Source organism: Actinia tenebrosa, unplaced genomic scaffold (genome assembly GCF_029948245.1).
Source record: "Actinia tenebrosa isolate PJP-AT-01 unplaced genomic scaffold, QUT_ActTen_1.0 PGA_scaffold10__47_contigs__length_13832649, whole genome shotgun sequence".
In the NCBI taxonomy this organism is placed as follows: Eukaryota; Metazoa; Cnidaria; class Anthozoa; order Actiniaria; family Actiniidae; genus Actinia; species Actinia tenebrosa.
In genome coordinates, this window is record NW_028292570.1 from 3,834,948 (window position 1) to 3,846,665 (window position 11,718).

General features: G+C 36.6%; 3 protein-coding genes across 3 annotated transcripts; 2 read left to right on the plus strand and 1 right to left on the minus strand.

Moving 5' to 3' along the window:
- The first annotated feature begins 2,827 nt into the window (after positions 1–2,827).
- On the plus strand, positions 2,828–5,640 carry LOC148912795 (uncharacterized). Its single transcript, XM_089026541.1, has one exon. The coding sequence runs from the start codon at positions 3,029–3,031 to the stop codon at positions 4,910–4,912; it is 1,884 nt and encodes a 627-aa protein (XP_088882667.1). The 5' UTR covers positions 2,828–3,028; the 3' UTR covers positions 4,913–5,640.
- Positions 5,055–7,599, minus strand: LOC148912796 (uncharacterized). The gene is made up of 3 exons (XM_089026543.1): positions 7,144–7,599; positions 6,669–6,883; positions 5,055–6,378 (listed from the first exon to the last, which is right to left on the minus strand). Exons 1-3 carry the CDS (start codon positions 7,430–7,432, stop codon positions 5,209–5,211), a joined length of 1,674 nt encoding a protein of 557 aa, XP_088882669.1. The 5' UTR covers positions 7,433–7,599; the 3' UTR covers positions 5,055–5,208.
- An 8-nt stretch (positions 7,600–7,607) lies between these two features.
- On the plus strand, positions 7,608–10,008 carry LOC116307440 (circadian locomoter output cycles protein kaput-like). The gene has a single exon (XM_031717695.2). It carries the CDS (start codon positions 7,735–7,737, stop codon positions 9,733–9,735), a length of 2,001 nt encoding a protein of 666 aa, XP_031573555.2. The 5' UTR covers positions 7,608–7,734; the 3' UTR covers positions 9,736–10,008.
- The last annotated feature ends 1,710 nt before the right edge of the window (positions 10,009–11,718 follow it).

Sequence of the window (11,718 nt, forward strand, 5' to 3'; positions counted from 1 at the left end):
AGTAGAGCTCAAAAGAACCAAGAGATCAAATAGCCTATCTCCAACCTACGGATAGGCCAAATGAACGAATACAAACCGGATGTTAAAATTTATCAAATTGAGCTGATCGTATAGGAAATCGGCGCACGATCTCGAGTACAATTCGGAATTTACAGGTACGTGGTGGTGTTTTGGATTTCAAAATGGACGAACCTAGTACGAGAAGATTGTGCGATTTTTTTAATAATACACTCAAAAAAAATTGAGTAACTTAATTGGATTTGGAATTTAAAAATTGGGACTCTCAATTAAGCTGCTCAATTTTTTTGAGCGTATTATAAACAAAAAATCGCACAATCCTCTCGTACTAGGCTGTCCAATTTTGAAAATTGTACTCCTCTCATCCAATATAAATCGAGTAATTTTGTTGAGTGTAATATAGGGTTTGTTTTCGCGTTGTAATCAGTACTTTTCGCGCTACGAGTGATTTATCAATAGGCTGATTAAGATTCCCGTTTTTTCTTCCCGCAAACGGCAAACGTGACCACGTTTTCATCGTTTCCCTACATTTCACTTTACCTTTTGCAAAAACCTTCCCGACAAAGAAAAGAATTTTTTCAGCGGTCAACTGACGTTTCACGTTTGCCGTAAACGAGAATCTTCGTGTCGAGAAGGTTCTTGCAAAAGGTTAAGTGAAATGTAGGGAAACGATGAAAACGTGGTCACGTTTGCCGTTTGCGGAAAGGAAAAACGGACCCTAGAGAAAAACGTTTGCGCATGCGTTCATTTCAGCACGTTATTTATTTATTTTTTTATTTATTTGTTTTGCCATATATTAAACTGGAAATATGATAACTGAAAAAAATGCTGTGATATATATGACAGGGTGACCACAACAGCGTTAAGGATACACGGAACACAATCGGGTCGGGTTTTTTGAACGCTCATAGCGCGTTTAGTTTATATAAATTTCCCCATAAAGTATACATTTTCTAACAGCTTAAAGTTCAAATATTGCATATTCGATTTTACTTTTGGACAAAAATAATTCATTTTGGATAAATCGGGCATTGATTGCAAACGCTATGGTTCGACGCGAGATGTTTGTTCTCCCTCTGGTTAGCGTAAACGGATCAATTTTTTTTGCATCTTATTACACGTATGTTGTTCTACCAAAGTGTGTCTGCGTTTTTTCTTTTAGCGCTTCTTTAATCTTTTATTCAATTCCAAAGTTATAACTACATGTTTTTAAGGGCATTCTTGAGAAAATGGCAAATATCTGACAAAAGAAAAGGAAAATGAAAAAACGCAGACACATTTTTAAACTCGAGCATAGTAGGAATCCACATGCCAAGTTTCACGGTAATTAATTGATCAAAAACCGAGGGAGAATAAACCTTCTGAAAATGTGTATTTTACCAAAAAACTACTTTTGAGAAAAACACAAGTTTAGTTTAATGGGATTATAAATTTATTTATTTATTTAATTTAAAAAAATTAACTTAATTTAAATATAAAATTAAAGATTTTACTTTTATATTTGATATAGCATGGTTTAACAAAAACAAAAAAAAAACAAAAAAACAAAAAAAACAAAAACAAAAAAAAAAAAAAAAAAAAAAAAAAACAAAAAAAAAAATTGGCGAAAATTGTGTTCCGTGTATCCTTAAGCCAATTACTGCGGGCCCAAAATGATGTCTTAAATGAAACTTAGTGCATAAAGATAATTTAAGTAGATATATTGACACATTTGAATCAAATAACTAACAACAGGAGGTAGCAAGAAACTTCAATGGAGTAATCTTTAAGGATTTAATAATCACTGGTTATTTTTTTTCCTTTATATTCCAATGGGAAGTATTAAATTTTTACAAATTTCTATAGGTGTCTGTGCAGTTATATACTCAACACTAATGCATCGCTCCATTGATTTCTTTGTAAATAGCTCCCGCATGTTTTACTTCATTTCTATTAAGCCCAAAGATCCGCTGAGGGACTTAACGTACATAACTTGTGTTTAGAATCATTTTATGGTACCTTTTATTCAATACTGAGTATAAAACTAGAAGATATTTTGATTACAAAATACAAAGAAATGTATGGAGCGATGTTTAGTATTGAGTGTATGACGTCACATACTCCTTTAGAAATTTGCAAAAATATAATACTTGCTATCCAAATATCAAGAAAAACTTTAACCAATGACTATTAAACCTTTAAGGGTTATCCCAGTAAATTCGGACGATTTTCGTGCTAGTCCCCCTTGAAGAGTTCGAGTGAGAAAATAAATGTTTGTTTTTGGCTCCAAGTATACAAAAAAGCTCGAGAGTATACTTTTGTCAGACCAAGATACTGTATTAACAAACACAATATCAAAGAATTAACCTTGAGTTTCAAGCATGGATACTAAGCTTTGGCATTTTGTGAAGTCCAATTTATCAGGCATGTTTGAAAGTCAAATTTACATGTGATTTGATTATTTTGCAAAAGGATTCAGAGCGCGCATGCACAGACGTTTTTCACTCTTGTCGGAAAAACGGGAATCTCATAGACCACATTAGAAACTCAGCCAATCAGAGCGCAGAATTTGATAGACTATAACTATGCGCCCTAGCTCAAATAATATAGTTTTCTTAATAATATTTCTTACACAGGAAATAGTCTTAAAAGAAGGAGAAATAAAAGACTAGTGATCCATCCCACTAATAGCTAATGGAATATATTAATAGTAGATGAGTGGCCTCTTGTGTTTACTTGACCCAAAAACGTGCCTTGGAGAAACGTGTTATATAACAAATAGCCATATCCGGCAACGTGACTAGTACTTCACGTGAACCTCTGAAATAATACTCCAGTTTCGAGTTCTCGGTTAGCGACCGCTGGACTCTAAGCCGCGTGTTCGCTTCTAACGCGAAAACGAGGCTATCCCTGTATTGCTGGCGTGACAACAACAACAATCCCTTATCAACGAGTGTGTTTTTTATTCCAAGTAGTAGCAAAAGTCAGTAATACGGTGATTTTATTTGAAATTTTTAAGTGAACTAATTCAATGGAAACCATTCCATCGCTTGATGAGCTAAAAAAGTTTACTGTCAAGGAATTACGCGAGATTTTACGTCGTGAAAATCAGACGTCGAGTGGAAACAAGTCTGACCTTGTGATTCGATGTCACACAACTTTCCAAAGGAAAGATTTAAGATTACAAGGAGATGCTGAGACCAAGGATCATTATGTAAAACCGCAAGCCAGAGAGCAAGCATTAGTAAATATCGTATCAAACACTAAAAGCAACGAAGAAACAACCTACGAAAAGCTATCGCGTGAATGTTCACACTGCCAGTGGAGCAAGGACTTACGAAACCTACCCACGTTTAACCTTGTGCAGCTTTACGATTACCTTGTAACCAAGACATCCAAGTATAACCACACATCTATTCAGACATCAGCTTACAAAAAACTCAAAGCGTATCAGTTTTTTAAAGAGGGACATATCAAAGACATTCGAGTCGGTTGTTCTACGAGAGTTACGTATGTCGAAGCAGAAGTGTTGGCTTCCATGAAGCAAGAGAAATACAAGGCCATTATCTCTTTCACTCATCTTGGAGATGTTTTAAAAGCTGCTTGTATGTGCCCAGCAGGGAGGGGTGTACATGGTCGTGGCCATTGTAATCATGTTGGTGGGGTCTTATTTGCCATGGAAGACTTCTCCCATAGAGGTTTGAAGGAAAGCTGTGAGCCAGTGTCATGCACATCAAGGCTATGTAGTTGGAATGTACCTCGAAATGTTCGGATACAGCCTAAGCCAGTGGATGACATCGTAATTACAAAGTATAGCTTTGGAAAAGAAGCAAGAAAAAAAGCAAAAAACAGCCTGTATGATCCAAGGGCTCCAGATGACAGACAAATAAACACAGGAAGACTTGAAACACTGTGTTCCAATCTTGCTCAATCTATGCAAAGCTCTTCATTTTTCTTGTTTCATGATATCAAGCCTCTGCAAGTTGATGATGAGAATTTGATTATTGACAATGTTTGTGAGTCAGTTCCTGAAAGTGCACCAGATATTGAAATAGAACAAGATATTGAGTTGCCATTCAATGATTTTTATGACATTTCAACTATGAATTTTAAGTCAATGATTGACATTTATACTGAGAAAGCTGATGACAATGAAATAGAAACAATTGAGAGGATGACAAGAGGACAGAGTGCAAATGCATCTTGGCGGGAATTAAAGAGGATTAAACTGACTGCTTCAAATTTCAAATCTGCAGCAGTCAGGACGTCAGAACCTGATAAGCTGCTAAAGAGGATGATGTATATCCCTGATGTCAGAAAGCCTGTTCCAGCACTTGAATATGGACAGTTGCATGAATCTGTTGCAGTTGAAGACTACATTGCAGTGAAAGCTAGAGAGGGGAATGCAAATTTGAAAGTCTGGGAAGTAGGAACAATTATTTCAAAAGTCAGGCCAGGATATGGGGCAAGCCTTGACAGAATGGTTTTCGACCAGAATGCTAATGGGCAGAAGCAGGGTGGATTAGAAGTGAAATGTCCTTTTTCGAAGAAAGGAATGTCTGTTGAAGAAGCATGCCAGGACAAAAACTTCTGTTTATCAATACGAGACGGTCAAGTTCCTAAACTAAAACATGGTCATCAATACTACTATCAAGTCCAGGGACAAATGTTTGTCTGTGAGCTACAATGGATTGATTTTGTAGTTTGGTTTGGTCCAGCAAACTTGAACATTGAAAGAGTATACTTTGATAGACAGTGGTGGTTTAGTTTTGTTCTACCAAGGATCGAATACTTCTATCGAAGGGCATTTCTCCCCGAAGTGTTTACAAGAAGAGTTCAGCATGGCATCCCACTTTATAAGCATGGTGGTTGGAAAAGTTTCAAGAAGACACAAAAGGCCAAAAGAAGTGTTTAGCCTTGTAAAATATAGTTAAAGTGCAGTCAGTAGTTACATGTACATGTATTTTGTGGGTATACTGACTGCAGGCTATTAACAATTTTGCACAAATTTTTATCAACATATGGTTTGTTTTTAAGAAAAACGTTTTTGGACAAAACAAGTCACTGTATTTTTATTACTAAATCTTACATACATGATTTGTATGAAATGTACAAAAAGTTCTTGGTTACTTGATAGCTAAATAGTCATTCGAAGACTTTTATAGTAGAAAAATACTTTTGTAATTATCTTAATAATAATCTCATTATTAATCAGATACATTTTGGTGGGAGTAAAGGTGGCAAAAAATTAGTTAGATAGGAGCAAACAGTAAATATCTGATTAGCTACATGAGATAGACTTAAAGGCAGGGTCCCATCAAGAATATGATATCCCTTTATTCTCCCTATTGCTCGCTCCACATGAATGCGTACAGATGCAATATGCACTGTCTCTTGAACTTCTTCAGCAGTAAGCTGATTTCTACTACCTTTGTAAGGAGGAATGTTTAAATGTACTCCCTGAGGTAAGATGTCTCCAATATCAAACCCCCTGTCAGCCATGACATTATCCCCAGTATTAAGAAATTGGATTAAGCCTGATTGCTGAGTTATAAACTTATCTGAAACCCTTCCACCCCACAGTTTAGAAACAAAGGTTACTTGACCATTTGGAGAAATACCAATTAAAGCTTTAAAAGTGTTGTGGTGTTTGTAATTCGACCATGTTAATGATTGCGCTGTCATAGAAGAGGGAACCTCCACAAATATCTCTGTACAATCAATTATTACCCTTGTTGTTGGATACAGAGCAAACTGCTCTGGCATATTTCTTCTCACTGCACTTTGAGAAGGAAATGGAAATAACTGGTCTAATTCAAAATATAAAAAATTTATCCAGGTACAAAAAATCTTGGAAAAATGACCCATAGAGATGTTAAACCTATCAGCTAAATCCCTGACAAAAAGACCAACTTTAAGTCTAACTAATACCATAAAAAACTCATTTATAAATGTTATGTTCCTTTTGGGACCTGGTTTCTTTTTGCCTTGTTCTTGATATGTCTGGGAATCTTTTACATCACCACTGCCCCAATACTGCATTTTTTCAAGTTTTGGTTCAATGTAATTAAAAAAGTGCACAAGTGTATCATAGTTGGGGAATCCAGTGTAAAACTGAATGGCAGAGTCATCATCTTTAAATTTCTGAAGGCTGAATTCCCTTTCTTTGTAGTCATCAAGTTCTTTCTGTAAATTTCCCACTTTAACCCTAAGACTGTTCAACATCTCTGACTTGACTTCTAGCCTTTCCTGCATAGTCTGTTGGTATTCGCAAGGGTACTTAGGTGTTTGAGTAAAGGTGAAGGCATAATCATGGTCATTATTCTTTGAAGATGATGGAAAATCAAATGACCAGTCAGTCTGTGTGGATTTTTCTTGTACCTGCAATACAACAAGAAAGTTTTTTGTCAAGTTTACTCTCATAAATATATAATAATAAATATAGCAATGAACAACAATAACATTATGGGTAGTTATTTAAAACAGCACAACACATTTATAAGTTTTACAAACATTTATATTTGAGCACTTGGATGGCATTCTGTGCTGCTATCAGTGCAACATAAAATGAGACTTATTAGTTTTATACTCGCAAGGTAAACCCATAATACCAAGGGTATATTTTTTGGGCAAAAGAAAAAAAACATTCATAATAGTTTGTATGTAACTACCTGAGGCATATCAGTTTCGTCAGTCTCGCATACATTTACTGCAGGTTCACTGGGGCTCTCTTCAAGGTCCTTTTTCTCTTCAATGTCAATGTAAACGCTTTGTTCTTGAGGCTTTGGTGACACATTTTCTTTACTTTTTAACACTCTTCTTGTCAAAACTCTTCTTGTCTTTTTCTTGGGTTGAGGTGACCACTCGAAAATCGATGGCTCTGCACCTGCAACAACAGTGAAACGATAGTGATAAATAGGTAATTTTAAACAGTGAAACGAGTTTTGAGTAAGCTACTAGGTTCGAGCTAGTCTATAATGGGCACAAGGAAAGTAGAATTTAATGTATCTGACTTTTTACTTATCATTTGACTGAAAGAACATGTTATAAGCCATTACATAGGCTCCATGCATGCAGTAAGCATTTTGAATGAAACAATCAAACAAAGTAAATCCAGCTTGATCGATAATCACTTAGCTCACGTACCTGGCCGTAACCTATGTCGCGTTCCTCCTGGAGGTTTGTAAATGTCTTCTTGCTGAAAATGTTTATCGCAGACCACTGTAGATGGCTTAACATAAAATCCATCTCTCCCATGCTGCCTCTTGATCAAGTTGCACCAGCGAGTTCGCAAAGATACCTTCGCTGGGAACTGGAAAAACCGAATGTTTGAACGGCTTCCATCGTTCAAGTATTCAAAGCTATTGCAAGCTGCTGCTGCACATTGCTTTCCTCGGCTTCTTTGCCTTTTCTTGTTAGTATTATTTACCTCCATAAGTCGTTGAAACGATCAAAAAGCTTTCTTAACAGCAACTAATACTAAAAACCTCTTATATCTGTCACAGAGAGATGAGTTCGTATACAGGGATAGCCTCGATTCCAAGTTATCGAAGCGCGCCCCAATATCTTTTTCCAGCGGTCTTACGCGATCTAGCAAAGGGAGTATTGTCAATACCGGCTGAAAGAATGTTTGCAGCAAGAATGGGAGACTTCATTTATCAATATTATCAGGTTATTAACCGTCGGTACTGTTAGAAAACTAGGTTAAAATCTTAATTCTCGTAAAGGAAATCAAAAATGGACGGTCAAGAAGAAGAGATGGCGAGTGACAAGAAAAACGAAGACTCCCAGCTGACCGAAACTAAGAGAGTCAGTCGGAACATGAACGAAAAGAAACGGAGAGACCGCTTCAATCTCTTGATCAACGAGCTTGCTGCTGTTATTTCACCTGGAAACCGAAATGGTAAATTTGAGAAAGTCACTGTCTTGAAAGAAGCGATTGATTGTTTGAGAAGTCAAAAGACGTCCCAATCTAGTCATCCGAGCATCACTCAAAGCAACTGGCAAACTTCACTGGTTGGTGGTTCTGAACTAAGCCAGCTAATCGTAGAAGCCATGAACGGATTTGTTTTAAGCCTAGACTCTTCAGGAATCATAACTTTTGTATCTGATTCAATTCTATCAGCCGTTGGTCATCGGTCCACCGAAATGATTGATAATTCTATTGCTGAATTTTTGGACCAAAGCGACCGGTCTTCTATATTTGTTCATTTAAGTTTGCTTCAACGCGAAGGTGAAGCCTTCCCACCTCCAGCATTGAATTTTACATCTAAATCGAAAGCATTCGGCAAAGCGCTCGCCTTCCAAATGCACTTGCTGTACGGTCCACACATCGATAAGAAAGGTTATGTTACAGTGAACTGTCGTTGCCAAGCTTTTGCTATGTCACACACCACCAGCTTTCAACCTGTCACGCTACCCCATGGAAGCTCTCAAAACGCCAAACTCCAGCTTGTCATAGTTGGTACGTTACGACTTCCCCAGCCAAATATGATGGTGCCGTTAGCAGATATCAAAGCTAAAGAATTCACATCTAAGTTGACATTAGGTTGGAAATATACCCAGGTAGACCCCAAAGCCTTACTTATAGTTGGGTATTTGCCAACAGAATTTATTGACAAGTCTGCATATTTATTCATTCATGAAGAAGACATATCCAACATAACATCATATCATGAAATGTTGGTTCGCAAGGGTAGGGTTACTACATGCTACTATCGATTCCTGACGAAGGGCCAAACTTGGGTGTGGCTGCAAAGTTGTTGCTATGTGTCTTACAATCAGTGGAATTCTAAACCAGAATATGTCACATCGACCACGACTGCCGTTAGCTATGAAGAGGTTTGTGCCAATCAGGAAAACCTCTTGAAGGAAGACAAATTAAAATTCCAAAATGTTTTCAAGAAGAGCAGAAATATCAATAATTCCACGAAAACTTCTTCAAGTCAAGGAATCACTTCAACATCTACAAAGCCTCAGAAATTTTCCCAAGAGCAAAGTTCCAATAACCTACCATGTTCTAACTCCTTGGGAAATGCTAAGTTAGATAATGACAGGTCCAAAACAGCTGAAAACCTGCCAGAAATAAATATTTTAAAGCCTAATATTGTCACAAGAATGCAGTCCAAAGAGTTAGTTGCGGAACCAATTGATGAAGATTTAAGCATGGATATAGAGTCTATTGCCAGTGAATCCAGTGATCTTAGCTTGAGTACAATGAAAGCCCCAGAAGGGCTTACACCAGCCCAGTCGAAGCTCCATGTTCAACTCCGAGGGAAACACAGGTTACTAGAAAAATCCATCAAACATCAGATTGATGAGTTGGAGAGAATTAAGAAACAAATCGAGATCAACAAACAACTTTGGGAGTTTAATAAACAATTGCAAGAAAAGAAAAGTGGAGAAATAGATAAAGGGGTAGAGGGATTGCTTACATCTCCAGCAAAAAGAGGGCTGGAAAGCGAGGGCTTATCAGGTATGGATAATATCAACGAATCTGTCAAGAGATCCCTCGTACAGACAAGTAGTATGCCATATTGCCCAGTGGAAATTCCAGTCAGTTACTATGTAGATATACCACCGATTAACCTTGGTAATCCACCCGATTTCTGTGATATGGAACAAATGGACCCATCAGCAATCGACACTAATGCCTTTACCCCTTTCTCTAACAGTATGCCTTCTAATAGTACCCAAGCTTCTTATTCTTATTTTCCCTTTCAGCCTCAAGGTAGATAATGCAGATCCATTATTTTAGGAATGCTATTTCTCAGATTAAAAACAAACCATTATTTTATAGTCTATTTCATGGGAGGTGGGGGATTAAACAGCTTTTATCGATTTATTTTGATCAAATTTTGGGAGTAGATTCAAATTTCGATAGCAAATTCATTGGGCTAGTAGTCGTGACCTAGGATAGCATATACTATACTATAATTCAATGTTCAAGGATTGCGTGTATGACCTCATTCTAAATGCATAAAGTAATGAAAATCAAAGCGGATGTTAAAACATCCAAATTACAAGCAGGTGATATTTTTCTGCAAAATCCATGTTGAAATATTTCAATAAAATTACCATTTTTCAATATTTAATAGTTCCGAAAATTATCCATACCCCCCCCCCCCCCCCACCACCCACCCACAAAGAATTATTTCCAGACCCCCATCTACCCCTAGAAATTTTGATTTTCTTTTCTCTTACCCCCTACCCCTTCGGAAATTCCAAATTCCTCCATGGGGGGAGGGGGGTATGGATAATTTCTGGAACTACACATTAGAACATGATATACATTGAATAAGTTGAACGAACCTAGCTAAGCTAACAAATTAATTTAGCTTTTTAAAAATTAGTAGATTACAAGAAGGTCGTGAGTTCAAATCCCATTTGAAACTCAGTTTTTTTCTGAGTTCTTTCTCTTTCACCAATCATTCTATTCATTCATTAGACAGTAGCAATAAAATGTAATAAATTAACAAAAAAATAGAAATAAATTAATCAAAATTATGACTATAAAATCATTGGTGTGCTGTAGATACTTCTGAACCTGATCCTTCAAAATAATTTCCTGTAAAAAATTATGGGACCAGAAATGAAATGTTTAGAAAGCCATCCGCTACCAGAGCAATCTTACATTAATTTTAATCTTTCCACAGTGTGTGTCATAGACATCAAGTAATTACGTTTTATGCCTACACTTGACTTTTTTTGTTAAGCTAATTTTCACAATTATTGTCTCGGTATTCTCAAAGGAGTTTTAACATTTGAATATGAAAAGATACTTTGAAAAGGATTGGGGTAGTTTAGGTATGAAATGTGATTAGGACGGCTTTGCGGGGAATGTTTGCTGCTTATAGCATTGATTTCAGTGAAGTTCGCATTAGAGCGCATCCAGTAAAACCATGAAATAATAACAAAGTTGATACTGACAAACAGTAGTTAATTAGTGACTAATAGTTGCTATCACTCTAACCAAAACATTCATCACATGAAGACAAATACATAAGAGACCATTTGTGTCTTTTGAGTGGTATCAACTATTGATGGTTTTCACGGCGGCCATGTTGGAGGAACTTAACAAAAGAGTTGTCAATGAATTCTTTTGTTATATCCTCCAACATGGCTGCTGTGTCTTTTGTTATTTAATTCTCTTGGGAATGGTTGAAAACTATCAATTAGTCCCTAAATAGACCAAATGCAAAACTCGCACCGATGTGAGGCTTAAGTTGTGAACAAAGGAATCTGGCGTGATTCAAAAGTCACGAACCATGCCAGATCCCTTTGTTCACAACTTAAGGTTCACATCAGTGCAAGTTTTGCATTTGGTCTATAGCTACCATTTGTCACTATAAACTTTGTTTTTATTCCATGGTTTTACTACATGTGCTCTAAAATAGGGTTAGTTAATTATTTTGTTTGGCTAGGCATATGATAGTTTTTCTTAATTGCAGGGCTGTCAACCCCCAAGATATTCAAATCTGGAGAATTGAAAGAGAAGGGACATGACGTCACAGCGGAAAAAAGCGTGCGTGAGGCGTCATTCACTTTGTAACATTTGATGTGATTGGTTTATTTCTGACCAATCAGACTATCGCTCATATTACAATGGCCTGTTTGCAAGAACAGTTTATGAGGAATGTTTTGATTTTGTTAGCGATGTAAAAAAAACACAAACAACACAAAATATTATGTAATGTTATGGTTATAATGAAAGTCAAGTCT

Excerpts from the sequence above, each read along its gene's own strand:
- LOC148912795 (XM_089026541.1), top strand. The coding sequence starts at position 3,029 with ATGGAAACCATTCCATCGCTTGATGAGCTAAAAAAGTTTACTGTCAAG.
- LOC116307440 (XM_031717695.2), top strand. The coding sequence starts at position 7,735 with ATGGACGGTCAAGAAGAAGAGATGGCGAGTGACAAGAAAAACGAAGAC.
- LOC148912796 (XM_089026543.1), bottom strand. The coding sequence starts at position 7,432 with ATGGAGGTAAATAATACTAACAAGAAAAGGCAAAGAAGCCGAGGAAAG. Across the intron at positions 6,884-7,143 it reads GCGACATAGGTTACGGCCAG|GTGCAGAGCCATCGATTTTC; the intron begins GTACGTGAGCTA and ends CTGTTGTTGCAG. Across the intron at positions 6,379-6,668 it reads ACGAAACTGATATGCCTCAG|GTACAAGAAAAATCCACACA; the intron begins GTAGTTACATAC and ends GTTGTATTGCAG.